This window comes from Carettochelys insculpta, chromosome 30 (genome assembly GCF_033958435.1).
Source record: "Carettochelys insculpta isolate YL-2023 chromosome 30, ASM3395843v1, whole genome shotgun sequence".
Classification (NCBI taxonomy): Eukaryota; Metazoa; Chordata; order Testudines; family Carettochelyidae; genus Carettochelys; species Carettochelys insculpta.
In genome coordinates this window covers 14,200,437-14,217,930 of record NC_134166.1, presented here as the reverse complement: position 1 = coordinate 14,217,930, position 17,494 = coordinate 14,200,437, and the positions used below count along the sequence as shown (strand labels likewise).

Here is a 17,494-nt window from a genome sequence, read left to right as displayed (position 1 = left end):
CCCAACTCCTGCAAAGACAGCAAAAGCAGATATGAAGTCTGCCACAACCAGACTTGGTATATGCCCGTCTTATCACCTCAAGTGGAGTCTCCCAGGCACGTCTGTTCCACCACCCCAGCTTCTGCAAACAAATTAATTAGCTACAAAGAGGTAAATGAGAAGCTGTAGAGGTTGGAAATGACTAGCAGAAGAAACAGCACCGAATAAAACAATCTCCGTTAGACACCAGGCCAGGGTTACTCAGCACAAGCTTCAGCACGTCACTGGCCAAACTCTTAGCTCAGCTCCCATATCTGCCCCCTTTCCTCCCCACCCCAAGTCCAGTGCTGCTTCCTTCGCCCTGAAGGTGCCAGGAATGCAGCGGGGCAGAGAGAGTCGGGGGTGTCTTGGGGCATCTCCGCTTTCTTTTCCTTGCTCATAGAATCATTGAATCCAAGGGCTGGACGGGACCTTCCACCCTGAGGCCCCGTCCCTTCCATGCCGAGGCCCTGCACCTTCACAGTATTTCCCCCTCCCATCCATGGAACCAAGCACACCCCAACCCGTCTGATCCTTCCTGGCCACCTGGAGGGCCGGGCCTGCCCCGCTGGAGCCCCACTCCTCCCGAGCGGCCAGGGAGTGTTGGCAGTTTTGGGAAGGCAATGCCCTCCCTTGCCTACGTTACACACCACCCCTGGCCTGAATCAACGCGACAGGAGCTCACGTCGCCAGCACTTGTCTGCACTGTCCTCACCACTCGTCACAGAAGAAAGCTGGGAGCTGCTCCTGCTGCAACAAGGAAAGAGCTTGGAGGTAGCTGGGGAGGAAAGGGCTTTGAGGGTGAGGGGGGCACAAGGAGAATGATGAGGAGCCCAGGAGGGACCTGGAGGGGCCGGGTAGGGCAAGGCAGGATTGCAAAGAGCGGCTGTGCTGAGTGGGGGACAGTACCGAGGAACCGATTTCATACTGTGTAAAACCCAAAGCCCGCTCCTAAGATTTACAAGGCCCCACAGCCAGGCGTTAGGGACAGCAGAAATCTCTCACCTGCCCCTGAACACACAATAAAATACAACCACCAGCTAGGGCTGTTTATTCTGCCAGAGATTTAAAACCCAGAGCTGGCCTGGAGCCAGTGTGGAGGTGAAGAAAGCCCCATATCTGGGCTTCCCAGAACTTGATGTTTACTTTATACCAACACCTTTGCCTCTACACAGAGTAATAGATTCCTGGCTCCTGGGCTCAAGGAGTTGACTGGCTTATGCAATCTCTTTGAAGTCATGCTTTTCTGCGTGCCTCGGTTTCGTTTCCTCGACCTGCCGAGTGTCCTGTTCTCTGTGTTTGCAGTCGAGTATCTCTGTGCTCTTGAGTTTCATTTCCAAGAGCTGCAATCTGCTGCCTTGTGGCTGCAGTCTTCACTGCCATCAGCTCAAGGAGCCATTTGTCTGTGGCTCCGCATTTCCAGTCAATGTGGTTTCTGTGTTGCAGTTTCAACAACTCTTGATTGTGTCCTTCTTTGGAAGTGGGGTTGGATGCAAAAAATGGTTCTTTATTTTTTTAGGCATTTTGCAAAAGTTTCTGTGAGTTTTTCAAGTGCAAGTCGCTTAACTTTGAGTGGGGAAGAATAGAGCCTCCTCGGTGTGTGTGTTGTGTCGCTTGTCTGGAAGGTATTGAGAAGGAATCACATTGTAGGTTTGTGTGACTGCTGTGGCTCCTTGTGGTGTGATGCAGGAGTGAAAGTAGCAGGAGTGGTTTTGAGGTACTGTTGTAACCCCCGCACTGTTGGGGGGCGGGCGCTCCTCATGACAGGGGGGTAGTGAGAGAGCTCCAGCCTGGGGTGCAGAACTGAGGGCAGCGGTTTGTGGGGGGCTCAGGACAAGGGATGGGGGTGCTGGAGCCAGGGCAAGGGAGTGGGGACCCGGCCCAGCGTGCAGTGGGGGGTTGTAGGGGTGGGGGGTTTAGGGCGGAGGGGGGACAAGGCCAGTAGGACCAGGGGTGACACTTGGTGGGGGGCCGGTGGAGGTGTTGGGGGTTGGGATGGGCTGTGGCCACTGGTCTGAGTATGGAGTGCAGGGCTGGCATGGTGAGGATGTGGGAGGGGGTAAGGACAGAGGGTTCAGTGGGGGGGGCCTCAGGGCAGAGTGTGGGGGTGCAGACGTCCCTGCAGACTTACTGGCTGGGGCGATTCATGGCAGGGGGTGGAGGGTAGTGGAGAGAGGGCCCAGGGATAAGGGAAGTGGGGCTGAGGGCAGAGCGTGGGGGTGCAGAAGTGAGGGAAAGGGGGGATTCAGGCACAGTGTTTGGCAGGGGGACAGGGCAGGGGATGGAGGGTAATGGAGAGAGGGCCCAGGGGTAAGGGAAGTGGGGCTGAGGGCAGAGCGTAGGGGTGCAGAAGTGAGGGAAAGGGGGGATTCAGGCACATTGTTTGGCAGGGGGACAGGGCAGGGGGCTGGGAGGTCTTAGGGGACCTGTGGGGGGTCAGGACTGCACTGCCAAGTCCTGGCATCTCCTCGGGCCGGGGGGCGGAGGGGAGATTCCAGGCCGTGGTTCCCGTCCCCAGTGTCTCCAGGGTAGGCAGGAGGGCCAGGCCAGGCTGGCTGCAGCAGTGGAGGGGCTGGGGCTGTGGCGGTTTCTCCAGCCCTGGGGAGAGCGGGGTGCCACGACCAGGCTGCTTTCCCCAGCCCTGGCCCGTGCTTGGGTGGGCCGCAGGGCCAGGGTTCCTGCCCTCAACACTGGGAAGGGATGGAAGGGAGGGTTGTGGGGAGGCTGGGGCCCCTCCCATGTGGTGCTGTGGCCAAGTGCCGGCGCTGGTGGGCTCAGGAGCTTTGTCTCCACATGGCCCCTGTGTGCCAGCTGCGGCTGCCCTGCGCTTGCTGCCCCTGCGGGGAGTCTGCCCCTGGGAGAGGGCAGCGCGTCCGCTAGCCCTTTGCCACAGCAGAATCCCCACCAGTATGAGCAAGAGTTTCTCTTTCGAAACGGGCCTGGGCGGCTGGTGAACCGAGGGCTTAGGGAGGCCACCCCCACCCACCCACGTCTCTCCTGCCTCCTTCCTCCACCAGAGCCCAGACCTGTGTCTTCACCCATGGCCTCTAGCCTCCTCCCGTCCAGGCAGTCTCCGTGAGGGGTAAACCCCAAGCTCCTACCCCTCCCTTAGGAGAGAGCTTGGAAAGAAAGAGCTGTAATCTGGCAGCCAACCTTTCAGTCTAAGGCGTGAATATACGCGGACCCTTCTGTAGGACACGGGAATCAAATCACTGCCTTAAAAATAATTCATTCACAAAACGAGAGATGGAAAATACTAAGAAAATAACTAAACATACACAGTCGCTAGATGTATTAAAGCAACTCAAAACATTCTGGCTGCAGCACAGAATTACTTTCCTGGGATTCAGTTTAGAAGTTAAAGAGTACCTAGGACAGAACAATCATTAGCCAACCTGAGGAGTCCCAGTTCCAAAATAACCATAACCTGATCGCAACTAAGTAAACATTTCCTTTCCCCTCACCGCCTAGGGCTGATTATGAGAGTGCCAAGGGATTTACTGGACTCACTCCAGCAGCTTAGGATCACTCATTTCTCTCTGCCTCCTCTGCGTCAGCCACACAGACAAAGACCCCTCAGACTGGAATTGTTCTTAGTCCAGGAGTCTCACTTCCTTACCTGGCGGACTTCCAGAGAGCCCACTGTTAACCCTTTACAGGCATTCATTCATGACACCCCCAAACCTCTCAGAGACAAAAAGCAGTCAAGTAGCACTTTAAAGACTAGCAACATAGTTTATGAGGTGAGCTCTCGTGGGACAGACCCACTTCCTCAGACCAGGTCTGATGATGGTCGGAGGAAGTGGGTCTGTCCCACGAAAGCTCGCCTAATAAACCATTGTGCTAGTCTTTAAAGTGCTACTTGGCTGCTTTTTGTTTTGACAGTGTATAGACTAGCACGGCTTCCTCTCTGTTACTCTCAGAGACAGGTTGGCAGTGCATGGCCCCCCCAGACCCTGCTTCCCAAGCACAGGGCAGGCAGCCCCAGCACTGACAGCTCCCCATCCGCACAGGCCAAGCACCTGGTGGCATGGCCTCAGCACCACCACTTCCCAGCACGGGGCATGCCAGCCATCTCAAGTCCTATCTGTGGCCACCCCAGCCCTAGCCATAGCACCAGCCCAGCAAGGGCCCTTGGAGAGGAGCGGCCAGCCTGCCTGGGCCGGGGTGAAGGGGGCAGGGTGAAATGGAGGGGCCTTCCAGGTGGAGATGGGGCCATGCTGGGATGTTTAGGGAAGCAAAGCCCTTTCCAGCCTGCCCTGCCACAAGCACAGATGTCTACTGAATGCTCACACGTGACTTGGACAGAGCGTGTGTGGCGGGAGGGGCCTGACGGCTGTCAGATAAAACACCCACGTCCTACATTCAAATCGACCCCAGGGTTGAACGCTGGAAAGAGAAGGGAAGCGATGCGAGAAGTCCTTTTTCTTCTCTACGCCACACTGGTCAGACCTCAGCTGGAGTCTGGTGTCCACTTCTGGGGGGCCACATTTCGGGAGAGGTGTGAACAAATTGCAGCAGGCCCAGAAAAAGGCAACACAAATGATTAAAGGTCTAGAAAACGGAGCCTTTGAAGGACAACGGAAAGAACTGGGTTAGTTTAGTCTGGAAAAGAGATGACTGAGCAGGGACATAACGGCTTTCAGGTACCTAAAGGGTGTTACCAAAAAGAAGGAGAAATGTGGCTCTCATTAACCTCTAAGGATAATGGGGTTAAATCACAGCAAGGGAGGTTTATGTTGGACATCAGGAATAATCTCCTGTCAGGGTGGCTAAGCCCTGAAATAAATTGCCTGGGAAGGATGTGAAATCTCCATCACTGGAGATATTTAAGAGCAGGTTAGACAAACATCTGTCCAGGATGGTCATCCAGTGCTTGGTCCTGCTGTGAGTGCAGGCAACTGGACTTGAAGACCTTCTGAGGTCCTGTGCAGTCGTATGTGTATGATTCAATCCAAGCATTATTTTTAACTCTGGCTGTTGAGGTAAGGGCTGCAGCAGGGGATGAGAGGGGCTAGCTGATAGGTGAGGAGCTGGAGCCCCAGCTGGGGAAAAGGGTGAAGCTAAGCAGTGTGGGACACTAGCAGGGGTGACTGACGGTGAGTGACAGGGCATGCAAGAGGGAAGAGGGTGAAGACATGTCAGACACATGTAGTGGGGTACCAGGAGCTGGGAGCATCTGAGCCCTTCTCCTGGCCTCTCCACATGTCAGCCAGCATCTGGGGGAGCAGCTTCATCTCTGGGGGATTAAAACCAGCATGTAAGCTGCTATGTGAGACGCTTTTAAGGCAACATTTACACACCCTGAAACACGCCTTTTCTTGTCTTCTCTGGGGAAGAGGGAATCTCCTGTAGGTGCCATGGATTTGGAGCACCTGTCCACACTCATGAAGGGTCTGGAGTCCGTCTCCACGCTCATGAAGGGTCTGGAGTCTGTCTCCACGCTCATGGAAGCTCTGGACCCAAAGGAACTCTTCAATGGCTCCATAAAGGTGTTTGAGGAATTCATGGATCTTTTCAAAGACAAAGGACGGGCTGAAGTGGCTTCCCTAGCCCAGGAGAAGCTGGAGTCGTTCAGCTCCATCGTGCTCAACATCGCAGTCACAGGGGAGACGGGTGCTGGTAAATCGTCCTTCATCAATGCCCTCCGGGGACTGATGGCAGAGGATGACGGGGCTGCCCCCACTGGAGTAACAGAAACGACAATGCAGCCAACTGTTTATCCCTATCCTCAGCACCCCAACGTGAAGCTGTGGGAGCTGCCCAGCATCGGTGGCCCGAATTTTCAGGCACGCACATACCTGCGGCAGGTGAACTTCAAACATTATGACTTCTTCGTCATCGTTGCTTCGGAGCGCTTCAAATGCAGCCACGCCAACCTGGCCCGGGAGTTCGAGGGGATGGGGAAGAGGTTCTATTTCGTGCGCTCCAAGGTGGATGAAGACTTGCGCAATGAGGAGAGGGTGTTAGCCGGTGGCCGGGTAATGTGCGGTGAGGTACTCCCCTGGGTCCTAAGCAACCCAGTTTTTTACTGTTAGAGGAGGCAGCTCCTAGCACTCTCACCCATGGCCAGGCTGTAGTAACCAAACGGTTAAAGTTCTTTTGTTGTGCCGGCTGCGTTGCAGTGACAAAAGGGTTAACAAAATAGTTAGGCTTGGATCTTAACTAGTTACAAGTTTATTAAGCTACAGTTATAAGCGTAAGCTTACAAAAGGCTATTGTTTACTTCTTATATGCTAGCAAAGTACAGGTGTTAACAAGTTACGTTACAGTCCAATACAAAGATATCTGTTATCATCTAACACAATGATATCTTGATACTAGTTACAGAGCTCTAATTCTTTAGCTGTGCACAAAAAAAGTCAGAGACCTAGCATGGGTGTATCTTACCCTCTCTGCGTCTCTCGATACCAGCGTAGCCAAGCTGGATCGGTCACTCAATTCCACGGAAAGACGAATACGAGGTTGGGCGTCCCCATTAGTGGACCTCGGGAGGCAATCACCTGACCCGACCAGCAGGTAGTTGGTAGAGATGCACTCAAAGTTAGAGTTCTGCTGGACCCATCTTTTATACCCCTTCTGGGTTACGTATTCTCTTTCTTATCTATGGTGCCAGATCATACTGGTCTGTCTTTGTGATGCCAGTTTGTTACAAGGGCATTTCTTACTTAGTTTGCACTTGTAAGACAAGAGATAAGCAATTTAGGAGTACAGGACATTCTTTTGTGCGGGCGGGGCACATCCCCTTCTGGGTGATTGTGTGTGTGCATCATATTGATCAATGCCAGCTGGGGTGATTTCTGAGGGTCCCCCCCCCTCATGTTGACAGTCTGGCCTGTTAGCCTTCTAGCTGTACTTTCTGCTTCTCAGGGTCACGATAAGCTAGCATATCTGGGCCTCAATGACGGCATCAAAGACTGTGCTGTCAGCAGCCATTTCCGTGCCCTGTGTGCTCCTCGGTGGGGGGGGCAACGAGCAAGCTGGCTTGTAAGGGGGAGACTTTGTCTGGCTACATTCCATCCCCTGATGCACCACACTACATCCCAGAACGCAAGGTGGTGGTGATGCCAGCACCTTTTGCCCTCCTTGGGGGAGGTCTAAAAGTGCCCAATGATCCGATCAGTATGTGGGGAATCGCGGAACTGGCTAGGATCACTTGTCAGCTCCATGTATCAGATTTGCGTGGAGGAGATAGCCACATCAGTCAGTCTCCTAACGATGCACAGTGTTATGCAAAACACAACTACTATGATAAGAACAATCAAAATAGTGGTTACAATAGAATGCAGGAATGGAGTAAGAGAAAATTCTAATTGTTGAGCTAACCATTTTAACCATGAGATAGTTACAGCATGTAAGATTTTAACTGCATCTTTGATGGCAGATACATCCTGTTTAATCTGTTCTGAGCGTTTACCTAAAAGCAGTAAGATTGGTTAATTACAGCACAAAATCCTCCTTGTTGGGCCAGGACTGCATACTTTGAGACCCACCCATCCCTTGCTGACACTCAGACAGAGAACAATTAGACAGGAAGACAGATGAGAATTATGGTCTAATCCAGAGAGTTCAAACCGGTTACCTCTACCCACACCAGCGTGGGTGGGAGGACGGGACAGAAGGGCCCAGCTTAACCTTGGAGCTTCCTCGCACGCGATGGCTTCCACTCTGAGGAATTACAAGCAAGACACTCAGTTCCGTGAAAGTTTAAACCGGTTACCTCTACCCACACCAGCTTGGCTAAGAGGACTGATATCCGTCGCATCAGTTTTAGTCAACGTCATTCCCATCCCGCGGCTCTCTGTTGCTTGTGATATTAGCCCGCTGCTAGGAACCATGATCGGCTTCTACAAGCACTTCGACCTCCACGACCGCTCCTTGGCTACTCTGGCCAGACAGTGTGGCAAACCAATAGCAGAGCTGAAAGCTGTTATGAGATCTCCGGGGGCAAAAGAAATAAAGAGAGATGTTGTAATCAAACTGCTGCTAAAGGAACAAAAGGGTTTACCGAGATTAACTGCAAACCTACCGGTGATTGGCCCCCTGTTAACGGCTGGAATCTCTTTTCTAACTACTTACCGCATGCTCTCGAGCTTTCTCGATGAAGTGGTTGAAGATGCTGAAAGAGTTCGGCAGACCGCTTTGGAGGAAGACCTGAAAAAGCTCAAATGATCTGCAGATGTGTTTGTGACTGAGACACCCTCCTCCTCCCAAAAGCTACAAATCAAACTGAAAAGAAGCAGCGCTTGCATTCTTTAATTTCCCAGCCTGAGGTGAATTTCTGGCTGCCTGTTGGACTGGTGAGGGGAGCCAAAACAGCTCTGTAATGCAAGGAAATCAACAAAACGCACCAAGGTACTCAATGGGAGTAACCCAGCGTGACCACCAGCCTTGTGTCAGCAGCTGTCTCCTGAGTACCAGGCCTGCACGACCATCCAGCCAGTGCCTGGTGCAGACTCTGGGCACCTCTTAAACCATGCCTTGGATTCGAAGACCTGAAGATGATGGCCAGTTTGTGCACTATCGGACAGTTTACAGCTCAATGAAGGCGCTGGAAGAAGCATTTCCCTGTAACATCGATTGTGGGCATCGAACATCACGAGATTTCATTTTTTTCCACATGCCTCCTGTTTCGAGAGTTTGCTGGGCTCCTTTTCCTGCAGTTCTGCACAGGCACTGAAAACTAGGGCTAGCACCTCCTTTGCTTAGCTAAAAACTGAGATTCTCCCAAGCTCACACAACTCCCGGAAGCTGTCCAGGGAAATACCGACAGTTGCAAGAATCGCAAGGGGCGGCAACACTCACAGAGCTGCAGTCAGCATCAGGTTCCTGGGGAACAATTTACTCCTCTCATGAGCCCAGCAGCCTGCGCGAGCGCTTTAACGAGCCAGCACACTGCTATGAGATGGACAGAGAAGCTGAATTCTATATAATCGAGAGCCACTGCAATTGCATTTCTACTAGAGCAATTATTAGCCTTCTTATTGCTTTGTGATGGCTGCTCTTGCAAATAAAACCCCATGAATTAAGCTGCTGCGTGGCTCATGATAACCGAAGGGCAGGGAGTCCCACAGGTAAACCACAGTAATTCCCAGCGTCAGAGTCTGGCTGGTTAACACCCCTGATTCCAGTAGCTGGGAGTCCCCTGGGTTTTGCTAGGATCTGGGAATGGGTGACAGGGGAGGGCTCGCTGGATGATTCCCTGGTCTGTTCACGCCCTCTGGGGCACTGGCATTGGCTGCTGTCTGCAGACAGGACACTGGGCTGGAGGACCCTTTGCTCTGACCCCACCTGGCTGTTCTGATGGGTTAACCCTGGTGATTCCCAGTGGCATGGGGTTCCACAAGTTAGCACTGCTACTCCCCAGTATCAGAACAAAGCACTTATGCAGCAGGGAAGCCGGTGAGATCACTGCCCATGGGCTTGGCTGAACCAGGCCCCCAGCCGGGGACAGACAGTCCCTGGGGTGGACGGCTTTGACTAGCCCAGGGATCAGCCGGGAGATAGGAGGTGGGAGCAAGCTTGGGACTCCCAAGCAAACCAGCGGCGTGTCCTGGCCTGGGCACAGGGGCTGTGGTGCTTTAACCGGGGGGGAGCTGATGGGCGGGCTCAGCCTGCTGACCCCGGCGGGAGCGGGCACCTGCCTGACCTGCCTTGGGGTGGTAATGCCAGCAAGCTCGGGCACCGTACAGCAGCCGGCCTCTCCTGCTGCTGCCGACACAGTTCTGTGCAGGTCCCTGCAGTGTGGGGCCAGCCCTGGGGGGTGCGTCTGTGTATGTGTGTCCCTGCCACGTGACATGAGCCCACAGGTCTGTGTGTGTCTGTGTGTGTCTGCGTCTGTCCCTGCTGAGTGGCACGAGTCCTGGGAGGGGGGATGCCCCTGCTGAGTGGGACAAACCTGGGGGGAGGCGTGTCTGTGTCTCTGTGTGTGTGCATGCACATGCGTGTGTGTCTCTGCTGAGTGGGACAAACCTGGGGTGTGTGTGTGTGCACTTGTGCTGGTGTGTCCCTGCTGAGTGGGACAAACCTGGGGTGTGTGTGTGTGCGCTTGTGCTGGTGTGTCCCTGCTGAGTGGGACAAACCTGGGGTGTGTGTGTGTGCACTTGTGCTGGTGTGTCCCTGCTGAGTGGGACAAACCTGGGGTGTGTGTGTGTGCGCTTGTGCTGGTGTGTCCCTGCTGAGTGGGACAAACCTGGTGTGTGTGTGTGTGCGCTTGTGCTGGTGTGTCCCTGCTGAGTGGGACAAACCTGGGGTGTGTGTGCGCTTGTGCGGGTGTGTCCCTGCTGAGTGGGACAAACCTGGTGTGTGTGTGTGTGCACTTGTGCTGGTGTGTCCCTGCTGAGTGGGACAAACCTGGTGTGTGTGTGTGTGTGTGTGTGTGTGCTTGTGCGGGTGTGTCCCTGCTGAGTGGGACAAACCTGGGGGGGGGTGCACTTGTGCTGGTGTGTCCCTGCTGAGTGGGACAAACCTGGTGTGTGTGTGTGTGCACTTGTGCTGGTGTGTCCCTGCTGAGTGGGACAAACCTGGTGTGTGTGTGTGTGTGTGTGTGTGCTTGTGCGGGTGTGTCCCTGCTGAGTGGGACAAACCTGGGGTGTGTGTGTGTGCGCTTGTGCTGGTGTGTCCCTGCTGAGTGGGACAAACCTGGGGTGTGTGTGCGCTTGTGCGGGTGTGTCCCTGCTGAGTGGGACAAACCTGGTGTGTGTGTGTGTGCACTTGTGCTGGTGTGTCCCTGCTGAGTGGGACAAACCTGGTGTGTGTGTGTGTGTGTGTGTGTGCTTGTGCGGGTGTGTCCCTGCTGAGTGGGACAAACCTGGGGGGGGGTGCACTTGTGCTGGTGTGTCCCTGCTGAGTGGGACAAACCTGGTGTGTGTGTGTGTGTGCACTTGTGCTGGTGTGTCCCTGCTGAGTGGGACAAACCTGGTGTGTGTGTGTGTGTGTGTGTGTGTGTGCTTGTGCGGGTGTGTCCCTGCTGAGTGGGACAAACCTGGGGGGGTGCACTTGTGCTGGTGTGTCCCTGCTGAGTGGGACAAACCTGGTGTGTGTGTGTGTGCGCTTGTGCTGGTGTGTCCCTGCTGAGTGGGACAAACCTGGGGTGTGTGTGCGCTTGTGCGGGTGTGTCCCTGCTGAGTGGGACAAACCTGGTGTGTGTGTGTGTGCACTTGTGCTGGTGTGTCCCTGCTGAGTGGGACAAACCTGGGGTGTGTGTGTGTGTGTGTGTGTGTGTGCTTGTGCGGGTGTGTCCCTGCTGAGTGGGACAAACCTGGGGGGGGTGCACTTGTGCTGGTGTGTCCCTGCTGAGTGGGACAAACCTGGTGTGTGTGTGTGTGCACTTGTGCTGGTGTGTCCCTGCTGAGTGGGACAAACCTGGTGTGTGTGTGTGTGTGTGTGTGTGCTTGTGCGGGTGTGTCCCTGCTGAGTGGGACAAACCTGGGGGGGTGCACTTGTGCTGGTGTGTCCCTGCTGAGTGGGACAAACCTGGTGTGTGTGTGTGTGCGCTTGTGCTGGTGTGTCCCTGCTGAGTGGGACAAACCTGGGGTGTGTGTGCGCTTGTGCGGGTGTGTCCCTGCTGAGTGGGACAAACCTGGTGTGTGTGTGTGTGTGTGTGTGTGTGTGCTTGTGCGGGTGTGTCCCTGCTGAGTGGGACAAACCTGGTGTGTGTGTGTGTGTGTGTGTGTGCTTGTGCGGGTGTGTCCCTGCTGAGTGGGACAAACCTGGGGGGTGTGTGCGCTTGTGCGGGTGTGTCCCTGCTGAGTGGGACAAACCTGGGGTGTGTGTGTGTGCACTTGTGCTGGTGTGTCCCTGCTGAGTGGGACAAACCTGGGGTGTGTGTGTGTGCGCTTGTGCTGGTGTGTCCCTGCTGAGTGGGACAAACCTGGTGTGTGTGTGTGTGCACTTGTGCTGGTGTGTCCCTGCTGAGTGGGACAAACCTGGGGGGTGTGTGCGCTTGTGCGGGTGTGTCCCTGCTGAGTGGGACAAACCTGGTGTGTGTGTGTGTGCACTTGTGCTGGTGTGTCCCTGCTGAGTGGGACAAACCTGGTGTGTGTGTGTGTGTGTGTGTGTGCTTGTGCGGGTGTGTCCCTGCTGAGTGGGACAAACCTGGGGGGGGGGTGCACTTGTGCTGGTGTGTCCCTGCTGAGTGGGACAAACCTGGTGTGTGTGTGTGTGCACTTGTGCTGGTGTGTCCCTGCTGAGTGGGACAAACCTGGGGGGGGGGTGCGCTTGTGCGGGTGTGTCCCTGCTGAGTGGGACAAACCTGGGGGGTGTGTGTGTGTGTGTGTGTGTGCTTGTGCGGGTGTGTCCCTGCTGAGTGGGACGAGCTGGGGGGTGTCCCTGCCATGTGGGACACTCCCTGCTCTGTGTGAGCGTGTGTGTGTGGGGCCCCTGCGGCATGGGAGGAGCCGCTCTGACGCCGGGCCAGCGCCGGGCGAGGAAGCGACAAACGGCACTCGACCGCCATAACCGCCCCAGCCCTCTCTTTAAAACACCACCGGCGTGAGGGGTCTGCCTGGGTTTTCACGGCAGGGGTGGGGGTGTCCGAGGGGCTGGACCTGGCTGTGGAGCAGAGGGCACACGGGATGGGGGGTGCAGAGGGAACGGGCTTCGGTGCCCAGACAGGGCTTCAGCGCTCTCCTGTGAGCCCAACGGAGGGCGCTTGGCGCATCCCCTGGACGAGGGAACCAGAGGCAGGAACCCCGCAGCGGTCGGACCAGCCCCTCACACAGACGGGAGCTTCCAGGTTCCTGTCCGTACAGCTGCGGCGTTCCCAAGCTGCACAGTGGGTGCTGGCGGCGTTCCCAAGCTGCACAGTGGGTGCCCTCTGCCCGGCCTGGCCGCTGGCACCTCTGGGCTGGCCGGGTCACGACCTGCCCCCAGTCGCTGTGTGCACTTGCGAACTGCCAGGCACACCTGGGCTCTCACCAGCCTGTACTACCACCCAGGTGACCCCCGCTGACTCCCAGTCCTGGGCATGCACCCCTGTGCTGCCCGCCCAGCCCCCTCCTGCAACGTCCCACCGGTTGTTAACAGAACCACACGCACAAACCTAGGCAGCGCAAAGGAAGTTTTCCCCTGGGTGGGATTAGGTACGAGGAGAAAACGAGTTTTTTCACAGCCAAGCCGGAGCTTTGAAGTGAATACAACTAAGACAAACAAGCAGTCAAGTAGCACTTTAAAAACGAGCAAAATAATTTATTAGGTGAGCTTTCGTGGGACAGACCCACTTCTTCAAACCATATGCTCTGAAGAAGTGGCTCTGTCCCACGAAAGCTCACCTAATAAATTGTTTTGCTAGTCTACAAAGTGCTACTTGACTGCTTTTTTGTTTGGATAGTGTATAGACTAGCCCAGCTCCCTTTCTGTTACAAATAACAAGGCGCGAGAGTCAGAAATGCTCCAAGAAAACGGGAGGTGACGCGTAGCTGGCACCCATCTCGACAAACCAGCGTAGAGTGAAAACAGGGGGGTTGTCTGGGGGCGGTTTCTCGCATGTTCTCTGCAGTTTTGCTGGCCAAGCTCCTTAGGCTGGGCCCCTTCGGCGGAGCGGCTGCGTCCCTCTCTCTCCTTGTGCAGTGAACCCATGCACGGAGAGAGAGAGAGGGAGGCAGTTGTCCCCTTTTCATGGGATCTGGGCCGCCCTCGAAGGTGAGAGCCAGGAGACAGAGTCCCTAGCGGGGGCTGGTTCCTGTGGATTGCCCTCACTGCTGTGGGTTTTCCCCTCTACCCTCGCCTTTGCTGACGGCGGTGCGTGCCGCTGGGGTAGGGCTGTGTTTGGTAAGGTGTGTTCCGAGCACCCTCCAGTGGAGCCTTGTAACTCGGCACACCAGGTGCTGCACACCTGGAGCAGCAGGCGGGGCACCCTGGAGCAGGCCCGACGAGACACGCTTTGCACGCAGGTTATTACACCAGCGACCACGGGGGCGGTTCTCTCCCAGCACCTCAGGGCCGGGGGAGCCCTGGTAACCCCAGCGCCGCCCCGAGAGCTGCTGTTCAGCTCTCCACCACCACCCAAGGACTGCTCGTAGCTGTGCACCCAGGGGCTGCAACGTGCCTGCTGTGGACATGAGAGAGTTTGTCCGTCTTCCCATCTGTCTGCGTGTCTGCCCCCCGTCTGTGTGTCTGTCCATCTGTCTGCGTGTCTGCCCCCATCTGTGTCTGCCCCCGTCTGTGTGTCTGTCCATCTGTTTGCATGTCTGCCCCTCTATCTGCGTGTCTGCCCCTCTGTCTGCGTGTCTGCCCCGTCTGCGCGTCTGCCCCCGTCTGCGTGTCTGCCCCGTCTGCGCGTCTGCCCCCGTCTGCATGTCTGTCCATCTGTCTGCGTGTCTGCCCCTGTCTGTGTCTGCCCCTCTGTCTACATGTCTGCCCATCTCTCTGCTCACAAACTCCTCCTAACCGGTAAGCACTAGGACCACCCACCTCGACACCCAGCTTCCTGGTAGCTCAAGGTACCGCGAGGTCGGGGTTTGGCTGTGCCAGGAATGGGACGACTCCTCACAAAACCACACAGGAAAGTGACAGGCTCCACTGGCAGGTGAGGGGCGGGCTGGGGGCACCAGCACCCCCCCACGCTCCAGGACTGCCCCAGCCCAGAACCTCCCATCCCCTTGGTGTCCCCCTAGGGAGGGGCTGGCCCCCACCCCTCCTGCTTTGTACAGGGGTGTTGCTGGCTGGTCCCGCAGGGCAGGAGGGGCCAGTGCACAGGTTGCTCTATTCCTCACTCCGGCCTGGGAGAGCCGGGGGAACACGGACTGGTCCTCTCCTCTGGAGCTGCACCACCAACCCAGAGCCACCAGAGGTGAGCGCCGTCCTGGCTGCAGCCTGCACCCCGAACCCTCTGCCCCAGCTGGGAGCCCCCCTCCACCGCCTCACTCCCTCCAGCCACCCTCTGCCCCAGGTCAGAGCCCCTCCGCGCTCCCTGCCAGACCCTCCACCCCCAACCACATCCTGCCCCAGATCAAAGCCCCTGCCCGACACCCTACCCGCCCCCTGCCCCAGGTCAGAACCCCTCCCTGTCCCCTGCCAGACCCCCCCATCCCCACCCACCCCCTTCCCTAGGTCAGAATCCCTCCCCACCCCCTGCCAGACCCCCCACTCTCACCTGCGCCCTGCCCCAGGTCAGAACCCCTCCCCCCCGCCAGACCCCCCCACCCCCATCTTCCCCAGGTCAGAACCCCTCCCTGCCCCCTGCCAGAACCCCACCCTCACCCCCGCCCCACTCCCAGAACTCCCACCTCCACCTGCCCCCTGCCCCAGGTCAGAACTCCTCCCCACCCCCTTCCAGACCCCCCACCCCCATCTGCCCCCTGCCCCAGGTCAGAACCCCTCCCCGCCCCCTGCCAGACCCCACCCCCCACCTGCTACCCATTGGAGGGTGGAGAGAGAATCCAGAGGGACCTGGATAAATTGGAGGACTGGGCCAAAAGAAATCTGATGCAGTTCAACAAGGAGAAGTGTTGAGTCCTGCACTTGGGATGGAAGAATCCCAAACATTGTTACAGGCTGGAGACCGACTGGCTCAGCAGCAGTACGATGGAAAGGGACCCAGGGGTTATGGTGGATGAAAGGCTGGAGACGAGTAAACACTGTGCCCTTGTAGCCAAGAAGGCTAATGGCACACTGGGGTGCATTAGGAGGAGCATTTCGAGCAGATCTAGAGAAGTGGTTATTCCCCTCGATTTGGCACTGGTGAGGCCACATCTGGAATATTGTGTCCAGTTTTGGGCCCCCCAGTATAGAAAGGATGTGGATTTGCTGGAGCAGGTTCAGCGGAGGGCAACAAAAATGATTAGGGGGCTGGAGTACGAGACCTATGAGGAGAGGCTGGAAGATTCGGGCTTGTTTAGTTTACAGAAGAGAAGGCTTGGGGTGATTTAACAGCAGTGTTGGGGAGTTTTCTCTGATTACGTTTATGTTCTTAAACTACTGAGGGGGAAGTTCAAGATGGCGTCCGGTGAAACTCCATTTTGAAAATGGCTGCCCCTGCAAAATGCAGGTCATGATGACTCAGTATTTTACCTCACAACCAGGTGGCAAAGCGAAACCTCAGAGCTGGAATGGATATGCAAATGAGACGCCGTCCAACGGGGCTGAAACAGAGACAGGGAATGGCTCTCTCAATGCAGTTCATAATTCCCCTCCAGGCAGTCTCACCTCCCCACTGCTGGAGACGAGCCACGTCCACCCGTTTGCATTAGGTGCACTCCCAGCTCGGTACCGTTCCTTCACATCCAGCAGTGGACGGGAGTTGTCGCTCACCAAATTTATTGCCCTAATAAATGGGTCAGTCTATAAGGTGCCACTGGTCTCCTTGTTGTTTCACCTTTCCCCTGACACCTTACGAAATCCCACTGACGCACAGCTGAGGAACGGGGGGCTGCCGGGGGCTCGCCCAGCCCGTCACAGGAGATGACCGGGTAGTTTTGCAGCCGTGCCGTAAGGCCAGTTTCTCAGAACAAACAAACAGCAGCAGGTCGTTTCCTCGTTCAGAAACCAGCCTCGTAAGGCCTTTGTTACCCGTCTGTGGTGTAACCGCTGCTTGACCTTCTGGGGCTGGAGTCCAGTCATTGCCAGTGGCCGGTGACTTCTGGCTGGCTTCTGTCACCAGGGGAGCTGCTTGCCTGGGCGTAATGCCCAGCGCGGATCATCGACACCGCCCAGCGTCCTCCGCCGTTGCTGTTTCCCTGAAGAGGGCACACGAGCCTGCAGGGTTCTCTCGACTGACAGCGACCTGCGATGTCCCACTCCCCCGGCCTCCTGTTCCCAGCAGTGACGGCTCATGCAGCCAAGGGCCACGTTTGCCACGTGTTCGATGAGCCTCACGTCATTAAATCCGCACTGATTCTGCAACATCTCCAGTGCAGAGCGATCGTCTGGTAGGGACGGGCGAGCGGGGGGCTCCTGAGGGGGGTTATACAGGGACTGGTGGGACAGTGGCAGGACAGCAGGGGGGCTCCTGGGGGGGGTGTAATACTGGGACTGGTGAGACAGTGGGGGGACAACAAGGGGGCTCCTGAGAGAGTTATACGGGGACTGGTGGGACAGTGGGGGGACAGCAGGGGGGCTCCTGAGGGGTTATACAGGGACTGGTGGGACAGTGGGGGGACAGCAGTGGGGCTCCTGAGGGGTTATACAGGGACTGGTGGGACAGTGGGGGGACAGCAGGGGGGCTCCTGAGGAGTACTGTGAGCGTGTGTTGGGATCTCCCAGCTGCGACCCTCTCTTCTATTCTCTGGTCTGCGCCTGGGTGGCTTTTTGAAATACAGAGAAACGTCCGGGTCTGGGCAGACGCACTGTTGGGGGTGGTGGATAAGGAGGCAGTTGCCTTGCCAATTCAAAAGGGCTCAGAGCTGCACCATGTGCTCCAGGCAGTGCTGAGGATGGGGCAGGGGCCACTGTGGTCCAGGGGGTGCTATGGGCTGGCTGTCCCCAGCCCCTCCCCTCACCTCCTGCCCCCCACTTGCTCAGGAGCTCTGGGCAAACC

At 56.5% G+C, this 17,494-nt stretch overlaps 1 protein-coding gene across 1 annotated transcript; it reads left to right on the top strand.

Moving 5' to 3' along the window:
* Nucleotides 1-751: 751 nt before the first annotated feature.
* Nucleotides 752-9,020, top strand: LOC142004069 (interferon-inducible GTPase 5-like). Its single transcript, XM_074981489.1, has 3 exons — nucleotides 752-792; nucleotides 5,358-6,029; nucleotides 7,573-9,020. Exons 2-3 carry the CDS (start codon nucleotides 5,379-5,381, stop codon nucleotides 8,188-8,190), a joined length of 1,269 nt encoding a protein of 422 aa, XP_074837590.1. The 5' UTR covers nucleotides 752-792; nucleotides 5,358-5,378; the 3' UTR covers nucleotides 8,191-9,020.
* The last annotated feature ends 8,474 nt before the right edge of the window (nucleotides 9,021-17,494 follow it).